At 33.8% G+C, this 17,340-nt stretch overlaps 2 protein-coding genes across 2 annotated transcripts; one reads left to right on the top strand and one right to left on the bottom strand.

The window, feature by feature from the left end:
* Window positions 1-352: 352 nt before the first annotated feature.
* Window positions 353-3,893, bottom strand: CSN7 (COP9 signalosome subunit 7). The gene is made up of 2 exons (XM_072543159.1): window positions 3,251-3,893; window positions 353-909 (listed from the first exon to the last, which is right to left on the bottom strand). The coding sequence occupies exons 1-2, from the start codon at window positions 3,795-3,797 to the stop codon at window positions 668-670; spliced, it is 789 nt and encodes a 262-aa protein (XP_072399260.1). The 5' UTR covers window positions 3,798-3,893; the 3' UTR covers window positions 353-667.
* A 432-nt stretch (window positions 3,894-4,325) lies between these two features.
* LOC140449807 (MICOS complex subunit Mic27-like) lies at window positions 4,326-8,189 on the top strand. Its single transcript, XM_072543162.1, has 5 exons — window positions 4,326-4,618; window positions 4,755-5,046; window positions 6,095-6,340; window positions 6,981-7,117; window positions 8,020-8,189. Exons 1-4 carry the CDS (start codon window positions 4,604-4,606, stop codon window positions 7,112-7,114), a joined length of 687 nt encoding a protein of 228 aa, XP_072399263.1. The 5' UTR covers window positions 4,326-4,603; the 3' UTR covers window positions 7,115-7,117; window positions 8,020-8,189.
* The last annotated feature ends 9,151 nt before the right edge of the window (window positions 8,190-17,340 follow it).

Here is a 17,340-nt window from a genome sequence, read left to right as displayed (position 1 = left end):
ATGTCACCGTCAAATTAGTGTAATACATGGCAGTTTGTAATCAATTAATTTTAATAAAAACATCACTATTAAAAATACACATTTTGCCTATTTTATCTTCAAATAAATATTTAATTCAGAAAATAAAAGCTCTAATGGCGTGAAGAAACATGGTTTTTTATTTATACAGCAAGTACATCGTAATAGTACAGTAATGTTAGTTCTAGCACTCCCTGTATGCGCTAGGCACTTAACTTTTGCGCTCATAGTACTAGAATGACAAGGTGTCTCAATTATATGTAATAGAATGGGTTGTAAAGAATTCGATAGTTTTATCCTTTTAATTTTTTCTAGAGTAAATAAAGAAATACTATGTTTTTTTATTATTTAATACATTTTTGCAATTATAATTGTAGTTTTATTAAGTGATAACCTAAGACAATTCAAAAATGATACATGAAAATGTTTCCCCATTCACTCAAATTTCAAGAATTATAAAAATCTTCCAGTTAATCATTTAACTTTGAACTCATTTCAATTTGTTCTGACCATAAGTTCTGTATTTTAATTATCTATTAAAAACCAATTATACATACTTTGGTTTTTATAATTCTTAAAAGACCTGCAACAAGTTTTACGAATCGCGCCTAGACCATTTTTCATGTATCACCTTTGAGAAAAGTTCATGTTAACGAAGAATCTTAAGACCTTTCATTTTCTGTGATTTCTTGCCTTTCTCCCCAGATGATCCCGATTCTCGACTATCGGTAGCCATTACTTCGTCGGTTCCATCAGATCGTTCTTGAAGCTGAGTCTTCAATGTCTTTTTTATATTGACTATTTCGTTTTCCACCTCAGTTTTGCGTTGCATGCAGCGATTTTTCTCTGTGTTGGCTCTATGGATTTGGTTCTCCACACAGCTTAGCACACCTTCAAAGCAAAACACTTATTAATATACATGGTATAAAACAAAATGCGATAACATTCAATATGTAAAAGCTAGAAGATATTTCTAAACAATATGAGATATGATGCATGGGATATCAAAGCTCACAATCTGCAGATTGACAATAGAATTTGAACTTTGTAATTAGTATATTAAAGACATTTTTGAGATATTAGGGATGAGCCGGTAAACTTTCAGGAGAAATATTTCATATAACCCAATTAGAGGCAGAAGCAATATGCCATACAAAAACTTAATAAGGCACCAGGACTAGAAGAAATACATTATGTATTGCTAAAACTAGTTTTAGAAGAATAACCTGTCAATGTTGTGGTGTGGCTGTTCTAATTCAATCGATTTAAAAGATAAAATTACCAAAGATTGGTTGATCACCCTTGTGACAGTAATTTCGCTGGGAATTACACTATCCAGCTATGGAGACCTGGACAAAGAAGTGAGAGATCAAGTACAAAAAGTAAATAGCCTGGCAGGATGCCTTAATAACACTATATGGCACATTAACACAGACACATTAACACTGAGATGAAGTCAAGAATTATTTATAAAGCCAGTGTAAGACCAATAATGACATATGCATCAGAAACAAGATCCGACACAGCTGCAACACAAAGGCTACTGGAAACGGTAGAAATGAGAGTATACTGAGAAGAATTACAGGAAATATGCTGAGAGATTGAAAGAGAAGTGAAGACATACAGTTACATTTTCTTGTAATGTCTTGGATTGTGTCCAAAATGAATGGACACAAAATAGAAAAAAAGAATGGAATATCCACATAAGCAGAGCAAGAGATAAGTCACCAATAGTCAAAAGAAGTATCAGATGACCGCGCAGAAGATGGAGTGACAACTTTAGAGGGTTACTGGTTACTTCAGTCTCAGGGATTGTTCCCAATATATTATGCAAGTATTTAAAGCAAATGCAAAAGAAACACAGGCAATACATACTATACATACAGGCAATACATTTTCAGAAATGGGATGGGTACATGTGAAACTTTGTTCAGCATGCAAGTATTGGTATACAGTGCTGGATGTAACTGTAGATATGTTTGCATGTTTTACAGGTTATGAGAAGGCTTTTGATACTGCCCAACACGGAAAAGTTGATAAGGAAACAAAATTTTAGTGAATGATACATATAAATAATAATAAATCTTTACTGGCATTAGAAATCAAAAGTAACAGTAGACAGAGATATGTTATAAGAAATACTATGTATGAAGTTCAACAAGGCTGTGTGCTATTGCTCTCTTGTTCAACTTGTACTCTGATGAAAGACAATATATTACTACAATTACAAATATTAGATACACAAATAATACTGTACTTCTAGCAAACACTAGAAGCCTTGCAAGAACTGCTAAACTGCGTTACAAATAAGAATAGAGGGAGGGGCTCAGGTTGAACATTGAGGAAACCAAGTGATTAGTAGTAAGCAAGCAAAGAGACTTGTTAAGTTTATATACATATAACAAAAATACTAAAACTAAATATTAAATATTGATTAAATAATTATTAAATATTGTTAAACAAATGATTAAATTAAAATGAATTAAATTTTCCTGAAAATCTTATTAAAACGAAATAAATACTTCAAGTTAAAGGTCACTCATCCTCGATCTATAACATACTCAGTCATACAGTGCTTAAATCTTATAGATTTTATATTCACCAGATCATAAGATTGACTAAAGTCATTTCCCAGTATCTGAATTCTGTTAATAGGAGAGAATAGTTAGCGTGATAGTGTTTTATAGAAAATGAGGGCATGTCTCATAAGAATTCTAGTACTACATCTAAAGTTGATAAGACTTAATAAAACAGTCAGTGGTATGGTCAAGTAGTTTATAGAGAAAAACTAGATCACATTTAGTTCTTTAAGTTTAACCTAAAAGCATAAATCCGTTGAAACTTATTTGATAAAAATTTTTTTCAATGTGTAAATGTGCTTCTAATAGCGAACGATAAACACTAATAACACAAATTTTCCTATTGGCTATAAACAGAGAAATCGCATATAATGAATCACTAACTGAAGCAAAATCCATTGATATACATTACATTAGTACCCACATTTTAATTACAGTTAATCTTTATTTATTTTATAAAGCCCAATTGATAGCCTTAGTTTGACTCTACAAAATACTTTAAACTTGGTCTAAAAATATGTGATTTTTGGAGAAGACACATAAACTTCGTAAGCTATACAGAAGATATCTAGATAATTTAAGACATTGACATAACAACTAATTGCATTTACCTCATTACACATGCCATAATACAATAATATAAATAAACAAACCTTCACAAGCTGAACACCAATCTTGCAAACAATTAACAATAATATTAATATCATCATTACGAATATCTCTACCAATAGCATAATCTACTTCAAGTTGACTATTTTTCTGATCAAGTTTTCCATGTATGATATCCGCATATATTGCTTCAATAATAAGATCTTCTAAATCCCTAACGTTTTTGATATCCAGCTCAATTAACAATGTGTTATATGGTATACACTTAGATTTTGTAGCTAGAGTGACTATGGTAAGATGTTGCAATTTTTTTGTCTGAGCTGGTGACAATTCTAGAACTTCATTTTTATTAGCTATATAATCTTTATAGGTACCGAAAGCGAATAATTCAAGCGTGTTAAAGTACTTTCTATCAGTTGTGGCTAATTCTGAAATGTTGGGCATATCCAATAGTTCACCAAAAACATATACACCAGGAGCTTCTAGAACTTGTTTCACTAATTCTGTACATGCAGCACCTTTCGCACTTTTTGCTAATAGGACAAACTGCTCTAAGACAGTGCCAGATATTGGGCTTTTATCAACAACCATTTTGATGTTTGCAAAATATCATTCAATAAATAAATTTAGTATTTGGGGTTAGGATATTTTCGATTTGTTATCCAAAATGTCTTACAGATGGCAGCTGTGTCAAGTTGCAATTTTGCAAGGTCATGTCGTCAGTTGAATTCTCGTGATGGGTGGAACGGATTTGGTGAGTTTCGGTGAGTCGGATTGAATTAATTATTTCATTTGACTTTCAAAATTGTTTGGAAGAGTCACAGATGATGACTGATGACAATCTGAGTAACTTATCTTTTATTAATACATAAAGATCTGTGAAAAATTTGAGAATGTACATATGTAAACCAAATTAAATGTGAATGGATGTCCAATGTAATTATAATAAATTATAGTTTAGTTATAGGATTGGAGCCGTAGGTTCAAAACCGAAAAATAACTAGAGTTTACATTGCTATTGAAGATGGGACAAATGAACTACTTTCTTAAAATGACATATAGGAGGAATTGTAAATAATCCTGTCTAAAACTCGATTTCATTATAAAGTGACTGGACAACTGAAATATTTTATATAAAAAAATAATTGCTGGATATTTATTATACATTAATTAGATTCAAATGAATAAAAAGCTGTCATTGCAATTCATAAAATAGCAAAGAAGACATTTAACAAGTAGTTAAAATGTTAGGTTAATTTCAAGAATTGTCACTGTCAAATCACATTGAATACTTCAATCTTCAATCCTGTGAGTGGGAATATTGGAATACAGTTGTTTTCTTGTTTATGTAATCTTCAAGTCATACATTTTTTCTGTAAAAAAAATTTGAAGTAAAAATGTTAAAGCAACAGGTCTGTACTTAAATTTTATTGTATTTATTTTACATGAATAAATTTCTATATTTTGTTATAATCTTAAACTCTATATTGAACAATATATTATCAATTTGTAAGTATTTTCTTCATTTTTGGCTGAGATGTATTCTAGATATTCAAAAGATGTCTTGTACCCACCGTTCTGGCAGCAGTAGCCACAGATACAAAAGAGAAAGATGGATCCCACAATAAAAATGAATCAAATCTATGTAGGCCAAGTGAACTACCATTATACACTCCAGATCCTATTCATAATGTTAAACAAATTGAAAATAGTGAGACCAATCAACTTGAAGAAGCAATAAGGGCTACCAGGTTGAAATTAGTTGAGATTAACAAAGAAGTCGAAGCTTATAAGAGGGTAGGAGTTGAACAGTTTGAGAAAGGAAAAGATGAATTAGATTGTAAGTACTTTAATTTGTAATACTTTAGTTATCTCAATACTTGTACCAAAACCAAAAGTAGAACTGTGTTTGCTTTCTATGTATTGCAGCATAATAATAACAATATTATATCTGAACTATATAGTACAATTAATAATGTAAGAACAAGTAACAGTTGAGGATAATCTTAAATTACTGATAATTTAATAATATCCAATAAATTTTTACCAGTTCTTATAGATCTTAGTTTTGAATTGGTTTAAAATTAAATTAACATATGATTTTTATGATGTAGTCTGACACTCCTGCTACTTCGAGCTTCGTTAGTATGTGATGCCAATTTGCAGAATTAAAGGCATTCTTCACATCACATAACACAGCAATGGGCCATCTTTTTCTTGTTCTTTTTACAGTGTAAGAGATCTTCTTCACTGCATCTATAGCTGATCTGGCTTTTCTAAAATTGTACTGTCTATCTAAAATTATTCCCAGTACTTCAAGTTCTTCTTCAATGCGTTTCTTTATTTATAAGGCCCTCATAGAATTTTCCTGTACAATCTAGTAAGCATAGTGGTCTGAATGAGTTGGTTTTGTCTGAATTCTTTCCGGTTTTGTGTGTTCCGGAAGAGTGTCGCCAACTTCAGTTTATCTGGAAATTCTTGCATATTCAAAAGTTCATTGAATCCTCTATGTATCAATTCAGGTTTCTAACAATGTTCCTCTGTATTATTTAGCTGTTCACTAAGTTATTGCATTTCAGCCATTTTATTGTGTGCAACTGCATTGTATATTGCACATATTATTTCTTGGGAATTAATTCTATTTTGTGTAGAGGTACTCTTAGGTTCTTCATTGTTTTTATTTTTATTTGTCAACTGTTATTTGTTTATATAAGCTTGCATCTGACCTTACCCTTGACCAGCTGTTTTGTTGGCATAGGTGACTTCTTGAGTGGTCGATTTACAAACAATGTTTTTGTGCTCATTGTCGTTAATGATAGTTTTTATTGTGAAACTGTTTATATAAATAATTCAAATATTTACTTAATTATTGCGAATTCTTTTCACAGGGGTTGTAAATTACTTAAGACAAGAAGACAACACACTGCCAAAAATAGGTGCCATAGGGATTGGTGGTTTAACGGGTCTTATATTTGGTCTCAGGGGTGGTTTTATCAAGAAAACTGTTTATGCTGCTGTAGGTGCTCTAGGTATATCAGCTGTCTGTTATCCCAAAGAAGCATCCGAGTATTCCCAAATGGCACTAACTGAAGGCAAAAAATATGCAGTAGTAGCATATAATTTTGTTCATGGAGGTAAGCTTGTTGATTATTAGTTCTCTTTCAACACCTAAACTTTAGCTCCTCTTTTAATTATTTTAAAGTTACTCTGTGATCTTGAATATGTTGACTATATGAGTCGATTTCAAATAAGTAAAAGAAGTAAGAATAAGACTTACTCACAATCTACTTATTCTACCACCAACGACTGGTTTCGCATACTATAATTTGCTATGCATCTTCAGATCTAAGGTACATGGTAAACTAGATGATGCTGATACAAGGATTATTATTTAGTGATTTAGAATACATAGTTCACACTATCCCGGTCAATTGGTGATGGGTGATCATCAGTGTTTTATTGTAACTATTTTAACAAATAGAGGGAAAGTTCTTGAAGGGAAAGAGATGGTGATCACCCATCACCAATTGACCAGGATAGTTTGAACTATGTTTTCTAAATCACTAAATAATAATCCTTGTATTGGCATCATTTTGTTTACCATTCCACCTTAGACCTGAAGATGCATAGCAAATTATAGTATGCAAAACCGGTCGTTGGTGGTAGAATAAATAAATTATAAGTCTTATTCTTATTACTTTTACCTATTCTCTGTGATATTGTACATCTTGCTATTATTCGATAAATTATGACATTTGTTTCATTTAATTTCAGTGAAAAAAGAAGATCCACCATTAGAACTTCCTTCTCTGCCTAAACTGCCAACTAGCTTAGACGAGGCCTGGGAATCCGTGAAATCCTTAGTTTCATCTGAAAAGGAACCAGAAAAAAGTAAAGATCAACAATAAAAGGTAAGTAAATGTACATACATTGGTATTATATATCTTTTTTTTTCCTATATTAGGCATGTACTTGTCCGATTTTAGGCTGTTGTATTTGTGACGTTAGCTGTCAGCTACCTCACCATCTTTTAATAGGTCTTACTGTTATTTAGTATTATTCTGTGTCTTTACCAGAAATTGGTTTCAATGCCCTCATTTCTGACGATCTAAGTAATCTGTTCCTACTGCATTTGCCCTCGGTTCTACCGCATATGTCTTCTACACATGTTTCCTCCTTTTTGATATCAATGCCTTTAATTTTTGTATTATCCATTGTTTGATTTTAGGGGATGTATCGCTCTGCAGTTCTTGTTTCTTGATATTATGTTTCTCTGGGTATCCTCTATCTCCATTTTTCTGTTGCATTGAGTTGTCTTTGTCTTTTCTATTTCTCGAACTTCCTTGTGTATTTGTTCTTTTATCTGTTGGCAGAGATCAGCTTCTTTCAGTCTTCTCAGATTAATTCTAGGTGTTGTGGTGGCTGTTTTTATTTTCTTTAGTTTGAGTATCATATCTGGTAAAACTAGATTGTGGTCACTTGCTAAATCTGCACATGGGTAAGCTTTAGTCAATATTATGGCGTTATGGAATCTGGTTTATAATGATGTAATCAATCTGGTTCCTTACTATGGTCTCACCGTCACCTCTATGGGGTTTCCACGTGTATATTCTTTGGAGTGCTAGTTTGTACCATGTGTCCAGTTTTTGCAAAACTGGACTAGCTTTTCCTCTCATTACGTGTTCTCAGTCTATATTCGTCTAATACTTATCCATCCAACTTCACTACATCCAACTCTCGAGTACAAAATGAGTACTGTAACTTTTAAATCATCTGGAATATTCAGAGACTTACATAATATTTTTACTTTTAGGTAGCCATCTTGACGTAATGTGGTGAATTATTATATACCAGCCACTGAAGTAATGCAACTGTACATATTTTTAAAATAAATTATACCAATATTTTGTTTTTGTATTATAAAAATATGCTTATTCGATGTCATTAAAAAATATATATCAAAGTATGTATTCATTTATACGAGCTGATAATCAGTTATTTTCTACCTTCTTTGATTTGTTTCAAACTAAGAATGAGACCCAATTGAAGGGCTTGGTGCAATAACCGTCCACGTGCACATGTATAGTTTTGAGAAAATTGAGAAAAACATGTCATTTAGTCATAGTTGAAATTATGTGAATTTTTTTATTTTACATTTGTAATATAACCAAAAACTTATCTGTATACACTGTAAACAATATATCGTGGGCTTAAAGCTAAAACTGACTAAGTCTAAAATATCAATTTTCAGTAAATGCACTTTTAAGCTGACCCGAAAATTAATAAATTATAATTACCACAAATATGTTTGTTTAATACAAGTTTAATTTAGACTGTTATTTGTTTTATAATTTGATCTTTTAATTTAACCATTAAATAAAGTAAAAAATAGTAATTGTTCTTTTCTTTTGTCAAAAAAGTGACTTGGTCATTTTTTACTGATTTTTGAAATCTTTAAATCGTACTAGGTCAAACAATAAAATTACTGTGTCAACAAGGACCAGGTGCTTAAAACTGCTTTACTTATTTAGTTACGGGGGATCTGTAAATCAGACAAATACTTTTGTTACAAAAACTGTATTAATCATAAAGAAGAATTTCAAAAAACTAATAAAATGAACCACTTAATCCGAGTTTGATTCTGTGTCACTTTCACCTACTGTGGGTTCCGGGGCGGCATTCCCCTTTTTCTTGTCAACTGATAGGGCTTAGTACCAAGCGTGATATTCTGGAGGAATATCGTTTTTAGTGCAAAGCCTGAAGAGGCTATTTTTTTTTTTCTACTCGGAAATGCCTAACTGTCCTGTGTATAATTTTGGTATATTCTTCGGAATTTCTTGTAGTTGTCCTCTTCCAAAAACATTAATCCTTTTAAATGCTATTTGGCTATAGTTATATTTAAAGAGAATTCTTCCCGGATTTTTCTTCTCATAACGCATAACTTTTATTTTCATCCACGACACCTCATTTCCATCCTCGTCTTTTATTGTTCTTCACGAAGGAACTTGCCAGTGATTTTAAATCTAAAAAATCTGCAAACCTGAGCTCTTTACACTGATAAGGCCGACTTTTCTTATTTTTAAGTCGATTAGAGCGAGCCAACCGGAACACATTACGTAGATCATTCATAGTAAAAATAGCAACATTTTTCTAGCAGACTGAATGGCGCTGTGCATTGAGTCTACCTCCATGTAGTAGTGTCCTTTTTCCAAAAAGTTATGTTGTATGCTTGATAAATTCGTATTTTTTACCAAGTATAGAAATAACGCTCTTTAATCTTGTTCTTGAATATGTAATTAGACGGTTGACGGTGAGCGGCAATAACATACTTACAAACAAGTCTACCCAATTAGCAGCATACGCAGATGATATAAAAAGAATGAGCAGAACAGTGAATGCAGCGGAAGAAACCTACGTTGAGTTGAAACATAGTGCAGAAGCAGTAGGGCTAGCAATAAATACAAATAAAACAAAACTACTCATACAAACCAGATCAAATAGACCGGTGCAACAACACTTTATTGACGATATAGAACATGTAAATAGATTCACATATCTAGGAATGGATCTGGTCGCAAGCAATGAAGAAGAACCGGAAATAAATAGAAGGCTTGTGCTTTCAAATAAAGCCTATTTCGCGATGGGCCACATATTCAAATCGCGAGACGTACACCGGAAAACAAAACTCCGGGTCTATAAAACAATAATCAGGCCCATAGTAAGTTATGGTTGTGAAACATGGGTGGTGACACAGAAATCTGCCAATGCATTAGATGTGTTTGAAAGAAAAATATTACGTAGGATCCTGGGCCCAATAAGTGAAAACAACAACTGGCGAATTAGGTATAATAGAGAAATATACGAGCAATATAGCGAACCAACTCTAGCACAACATACTAAACTGCAGAGATTACGGTGGGCAGGGCACGTGGTCAAGAATGCAGGGGTCAAATGCAAGAATGCAGTGAAAAAGACCTGTTGGAAGACCTAAAAAGAGATGGGAAGACGAAGTCGATGAGGATGCCATGAACTGCCTGGGAACGCGTTCATGGAAAAGAACAGCGGTAAATCGAGATGATTGGAGAAGCCTGTTGAAGGAGGCCAAGGCCCGATTTGGGGTGTAGCGCCATTGGATGGATGGATGGATAGAAATAACGCAGCTATGTACTGATTGCGGTTTTGACCGCTGCAGGTATCTGAATACAAGCTTATTTCTGTCACATCCCTTGTAATTGTTTTTACCCATTCAAATAATGCGGTTCCAATTTCAGAACTCCCCCGTTGACCGTTGATCTCCGTCCACGCATAGCAGTATGCGTTATTTGGTGTCGCTGCTGCGTACAGTCAAGTTATATGCATATAATTTCATACTATAATAAAACGGGGATGTATCGGAGAAAGGAATTTGCAAAACGCTTTGTAGATCAAAAGTAATACTAATAAAATGTTTATCATTTCAGGATCGTAACTTATCCTGCATCTTGGCAGCATTTGCTTCATCACGCCGACGTATGTGTTCTTGGTAATCTTCTATGGTTATGAGTTTATTTTTATATTGTGCACAAGTAGAACATTGATCTTTTTTAGGCTTGAAAAAAGCCAAATTATATTTACTACAAAAAATGCGTCGATACGTCGCTTCAGACACCTTTGCTTCGTTCTTGCTGTCACATACTTCGGCGTATAAATGATACATTTTTGTGATTGATAAGCTAGGATCCAAGTATTTCCGGTTGTTAGATTTCCTACAATAATGGGATTCAAGTGTAGGGAAACTGTCGATATGGTATTTAATTTTCTCTTCTAACTCCTGGGGTGTTTTATAGCCTGGTGCTTTACGACCCCGTTGGTCTGGTAAGTTAAATGAACCATGTTCGTTTATTCCAGCAAAGGCATGGTCAACGGGTCCATGACTTATACTTAGAGTTTTCAAATAAAAATTTTTGCAGACACTTGATCTTCTTTTTTAAAAAAATATGACCTGGTAGCTAGTTTTGGAGGCCTTGTTTCTGTGTGAGGCTTTTTAGACTTAGGTTTAACTGATTTCACACTAGCCAATATGAAGTCTTTTTGTCTATCATAATTTTTTAATTGCCAGTAGTTAGCACACAATTTTTTTCTATCTTCCAAACTAAATTTGTGTGTACATTGATACTTGCAGAGGTCGCAATCGATATCTTTAGGAGTTTTCGCCTGCCTCATTTTTTTGTGGATTTGATAAGGTTCGCCCAAATACTTCTATACTTCTATAAAGCACTGCGTGTTCATCCAGCCGGCTTTCGTAGCCAGTCCTAAGGTGACAGGAGGAGCTCCCACCAACATATGACTTTTATAATGCACCCGTGGAAAAGCCATCACAGGTGGTACTGCACTACCACAGGCGTTTACGATGGAGCACTTTGTAACTAATGTTGCTCGTTTGCCACTTTGAATTGTCGAAACTTGCTTGATGCCCTTTTGGGCTAGAATGTTAGCTGAACTGTTTGCATTTGACAAAACAGCTGTACTGTTTTGTCAAAGTCCCCGTTTCATCCAAGTTGTAAATTCTCAGACCATTTGAGAAATTTTCGTGCCTTCTTAAAACATTTTCTAGTTTAAAAAAAAAATAATTTTACATTAGTTGGATTAAATCCTGCTGCCCTAGCTAAACTACAACCTTTTGGGGACTCGTAGGCTCAAATTTGGATGCCGTTTTTGAAATCCTTTGTACCAATCTATTGATACCTGGTGACCTAATGGTGTGGTAAGTTAATATTATTAGTTTTGGCCAAATCATAGGTTAACTTGCGACAGTCGGTTACAGTTAGCCCATAAAACATCTTTGAGCAAATCACAATGTATCGAACAAGAACTTCTTCTAACTGTGACGAAAAAATTTGTTTAACTTTGTAGTTAGGACTTATCCTACAAATAGGGTCTTCTTTGTATTTTTTACATATCTGCTTAAAGTTTGGAAGCTCAAGTTTGTTTCCCTGGCAGCATACCGTATTTTCATACCATTTGTAACTAAAAGTATCGCCTCCCTCATTTGTTCTTCCGTGAACCGATCAACGGTTTTTGCAGTTTTCTTGGGACGCACCATACTGCAAATAAACAATGACTAGTTTTAGTTAGTTTAATTTTTTACCCAAAGGAAAATAACATAATTTTATAAGGGAACAGTGAGACAACATATAAAATGTCCCACTGTATCAATACATGAAATGTCTCACTGTACCCAAATCACAATTGTTTTAGTTCAACGACTTAAAAATGTTTCTGAAACTAATGCGTAAGAAAATAACATGCTTTAGACTTACTTTGAATACGTAGCTATCGGTTACTATCAACACCACAATTTTATTGTTAAAAGTTTCTTTCATACAAACTTTAAAATTGCAAGCAAAACAATTACTTTGACAATGACTGAACACTTGACATCGGCTAAGAACAAAATGCTTCAAACTGTCACTGCTTCTAAAAGATCAATGTCATAGTCATACCGCCAACTTAGTTTTTTTTAGTGGTGCAAACAATCGACATTCAATTTACCAAATATTGGCAAATGTCTCACTGTTAACTCTATCTCACTGTACTCCTACATACAAAATCTCTTTCTTACGCTTCTTTTTTTTTTTCAATTTGTGCAAAATCTCGGTCACACAGTAAGAAGCTGTGAAGGGTAAATGGTATACTATTTTTGAAAATTTTCCGTTCTTGGCTAAAGTTGAAAGGAAATGGATCATAACAGCATTTTTGCTTTGCCCCCACCCCTCACAGTTGTCAGTAAATATATGCAGAACAGTAACAGAACTTTTAATATACTTCTGTATAAAATGCCACAAAAACGATACAATTTCTATGAAGTTTTTCTTCGCAACTGTTTCGTCAAACATATAACTGACTGATTTATTATTAGAAGAAGAGTAAAAAAGCTGATGGTAAATCCAGATCTGCCTAGCATACAATGTCGATTTGCGCCATTTCAGTTTTTTCTTTTAAATCATCGTAGAACGCTTGGGCTTTTCGGAGATGAACTTTTTTTGACGTTCAGTTGGCGCTTAAGTTCGTCCGTAGAAGCAGCATCAAGTTGTATTTTCAACAGATCACAAGTAGCACAAGTGACCGATCGCGGATAATCAAATGACAAATTAAAATGTTCTGTGAAATACCTAATATAATTTCTATTTAAATGGGAATAAGCCACAATTAAAGGTTAAAGTAAGTTTATTGACGTTTCAATTTCCACTTCGGAAATCGTTCTCAAAATACAAACATTAGTAAATTAAACAAATTATGTTTTTTTGTTACTTGGTGAAAAATTCTTATAATAATTTAATTTTATCTGACTCATTTATATTGACAATTCAGACATACATTATACATTTTAAAGTAGACGACTTTAAAATGATATTGCCAATATTGTTGAGTTGCGTTCCTGGGACGACTTTACTTGTAAGATAGTTCATTCGATTACATGAAATCAACTTTAAGAGCGTAGGCGCAAAATTTCGGGCCAATGCTTTTTAAATGCATTCATTTTTTTCGAATCCTAAAAAAACTAGTAAGTATTTTTGAAAAATTTAAACGCAGAATGAAAAAATACATTATTACTGAGGGTCGAAAGTCCCTGAAAACTTCCATAATGTTTATTTTAATAATTTACAGGGGTGACAAAAAAAGAGAAAATTTAGTGTGATTTTTAATTTCAAATATCTCATTCAAAAAAAACTTTTTGTTTATTCTAAGGGACTTTCGGCCCTCGGTAATAATGTAATCTTTCATTCTGCTTTTAAATTTTTCAAAAATATTTGTTAGTTTTCTCAGGATTCGAAAAAAATTATTGCATTTAAAAAGCATTGGCCCGAAATTTTGCGCCTACGCTCTTAACTTGAGAATATCCGTCAGAAAAAAATCATATCATGTAATTCGTGTTTAAAAAGACAACCACATACCATGATGACAGTAAAATTCTCCTGTTAGTGATTCTATAGTAAATCGTGAAGAAAAAATCAGGAAAAAAACCTCATAATACTATCCCGACATGGTATTTGGTCATTTAGTTTACTCTCAAATTTAAAAAACATAAATGATGTATCCTCGATATGTTACTGACTTACTAATACTGTTATTTTCCTTTTAATATGGGATTTTAATTTTAAATTTCCTTAATTTAATTTTAATTTAAATAAAAATCCTATATACTAGTAACTTTAACCGTCGCATGCAACAGGGGATCCAATCAATTGCCATCTACATTCACCCATTAAATTTTTAAAACAATAAACTTCTTGCATGGTAATGAACTATCTAAATATAAAGTATAATCTGGTACTCTTCTACCTTGACATCATGTTTTTTGACTTGACTACCAAAACACTCATAAAATATTTGAAACATCATCATCGATTTGTAAAATGAATTAGCAATAAATCAACCGTATCATTTCAAGAGCAAAATATGATTGAAGTGTCAGTTGGTAGTTTAGATTTCTCTCATAGTCGGCGCTAGGAATTATCATACCGGACAAACAGTGCGAGTTGTCGCCCTAGCCTTTTATATAGATTCTTAATATATTCATTATATCCTCCCCTCCAAGTTCAACATGTTGTGTTTTGAGGGGTATTTTGACATTAAAACACTACGCTTGCCGGCCCCCCTAATAGAACAATATTTGAAAACCAGAATTTACGATCAGTGTATCCTCCCTATACTCACGTATGGTTCACAGACGTGGACACTCACCAAGTCTAATATGGATAAAATAGTAAAAGCACAAAGAGCGATGGAAAGATCAATGCTCGGGGTGAGACTTATAGACAAAAAAACAAACAAATGGATTAGAAGCAAAACGAAAGTAAAAGACGCAGAAGAACATGCTGCCAAATTAAAATGGAGCTTCGCAGGACACAATGCCCGACTGAAGGATAAGAGATGGAACCACGAAATACAACAATGGATACCCTGGTTAGGAAAGAGAAGCAGAGAAAGACCACAATTGAGATGGGCCGATGATATTAAGAAGATCGGAGGACACAACTGGAAGCAAGTGGCGCAAAATAGAAAACACTGGATTGATTTGGGGGAGGTCTATGTCCAAAGTTGAATTACTTAAGGCTGAAGAAAAAGAAGATCCTCCCCTTTCATTTAACATACTACACGCTCCAATCGGTCCAATAGCAACGGAGATTTTTTCCGTCTCAACGTATTCGCTACCCCCTCTCCTTTCCAATGATGTATCATACTTCTCGATCCGTAAATAGGGGAGAGTGGTGGTCCGCAGTGAGACAATGCATTTTCGGAGGACATGTCAACAGCGCTTTGCATGGTATCCCCATCAAAAGGCTGTCTCAATACGAAGAGTCTACCAGCAAATCTTAGCTTCAGTAGTTCGCTTGTTCGTTTTTGCGTGTCAGCTGGTAGTGTAATTATTGCTCCCGAAAGTAATTATATTGTTCCTCATATCGATCGATATTATTCGGTTGTGCATTGATTTAGTACTTTGATATTTATGGTAAATAAAGCTTAGACAGTAAAATGAGAGAAGCCGTGGAATTAGTCACAAAACAAGGGTTATCATTGCGAAACGCAGCAGAACTGAAGGGGGGCGTCATTTCAGACTTAAGCAAGGTACATTGTAAAGGCTTCTTCTTCTTCTTCTTAAAGTGACTATCCGTTCCGGATGTTGGCGATCATCACGGCTATCTTTACTTTATTTATTGCAGCGAGGAACAGTTCAGTGGTAGTCGTTTTATACCACTTTCGTAAATTTTGAAGCCAGGAAATGCGTCTTCTTCCCAGTCCTCTCTTACCATTTACTTCCCTTGGAGAATCAGCTGGAGAAGGCCGTAACGTTCTTGATTTCTTAGATGTCATTACATGTCCTAGATATTCCAACTTTTTAGTTTTGACGGTCCTGAGAATTTCACATTCTTTCCCCATTCTACGCAGGACCTCCACATTAGTAACTCTGTCAACCCAGGATATACGTAAGATGCGCCTATAACACCACATTTCGAAAGCTTCGAGCCGATTCATAGATGCAACAGTCAGTGTCCATGCTTCCATTCCGTAGAGCAGAACTGTGAATATGTAGCAGTTCAATAGACGGCATTTTGTTTTTAATGATATGTCTCGACTGTTGAAAATGGTTCTCATTCTAACGAATGCTGCTTTTGCTTTTATTATTCGCTGTTTAATTTCTGTTGAGTGGTCCCATTGGCTATTTAAATTGCTGCCTAGATATGTATATTGCTCTACTCTTTCGATATTCTGTTGGTTGATTGTAAGTTGAGCGTTTAGTATTGGTTTTTTACTAATTGTCATAAATTTGGTTTTCTTTATGTTAAGAGCTAGTCCGTATCTGTTGCTGACTTCTGTTATGCGATTTGTTAATATCTGTAAGTCATTCAGATTATCGGCAAAAACTATAGTGTCATCTGCATATCTAATGTTATTCAACCATTCACCGTTTATTAGTATTCCTTTCGCACAACCGTCTAAAGCTTCCTTAAATACCCATTCAGAATAAATGTTGAACAACAATGGAGACAAAATACAGCCCTGTCGTACTCCACGTTCTATTGCAATTTTATCAGTTAACTGGTCTTCTATTTTGATTTTGGCCGTTTGATTGTAGTAAATTTTTCTGATAATTCTAAGATCTTTGTTGTCAATTCCAATTTCTTGCATTAGAGTCATTAATTTGTCATGTTTTACTCTGTCAAATGCCTTCTGGTAATCTATAAAGCATACGTATATGTCACAATTCACATCCCTGCATCTCTGAAATAGCACCTGTACAGCAAACAGGGCCTCCCGTGTTCCCAGAGCATCACGAAATCCGAATTGTGTTCTTGTTAGTTGTTCCTCACATTTTGTATATATTCTTTTGTGAATGACCTTTAGAAATGTTTTAAGTAAATGGCTCATAAGGCTTATAATTCTATAGTCTTCGCACTTTCTCGCATTGGGTTTTTTTGGAAGATTTATAAAAGTTGACACTAACCACTCTTGGGGAACCACGCCCGTATCATATATACTGTTAAATATATTTGTCAACCATTTTATGCCATCATAGTCCATAAGTTTTAAGAATTCTGAGTGAAAATTATCAGGGCCTACTGCTTTACCATCTTTGGTGCTTTTGATGGCA

The sequence above is a fragment of the Diabrotica undecimpunctata genome, chromosome 9 (genome assembly GCF_040954645.1).
Source record: "Diabrotica undecimpunctata isolate CICGRU chromosome 9, icDiaUnde3, whole genome shotgun sequence".
Classification (NCBI taxonomy): domain Eukaryota; kingdom Metazoa; phylum Arthropoda; class Insecta; order Coleoptera; family Chrysomelidae; genus Diabrotica; species Diabrotica undecimpunctata.
The sequence above is the reverse complement of the archived record's forward strand: the minus strand, read 5'-3'. Positions and strand labels throughout refer to the sequence as shown.

Coding starts and splice junctions, on each gene's coding strand:
- CSN7 (XM_072543159.1), bottom strand. CDS start 3,797: ATGGTTGTTGATAAAAGCCCAATATCTGGCACTGTCTTAGAGCAGTTT. Junction 910..3,250: donor TTGGTGTTCAGCTTGTGAAG/GTTTGTTTATTT, acceptor TTTGCTTTGAAG/GTGTGCTAAGCTGTGTGGAG.
- LOC140449807 (XM_072543162.1), top strand. Junction 5,047..6,094: donor AGGAAAAGATGAATTAGATT/GTAAGTACTTTA, acceptor TTCTTTTCACAG/GGGTTGTAAATTACTTAAGA. Junction 6,341..6,980: donor ATATAATTTTGTTCATGGAG/GTAAGCTTGTTG, acceptor ATTTAATTTCAG/TGAAAAAAGAAGATCCACCA.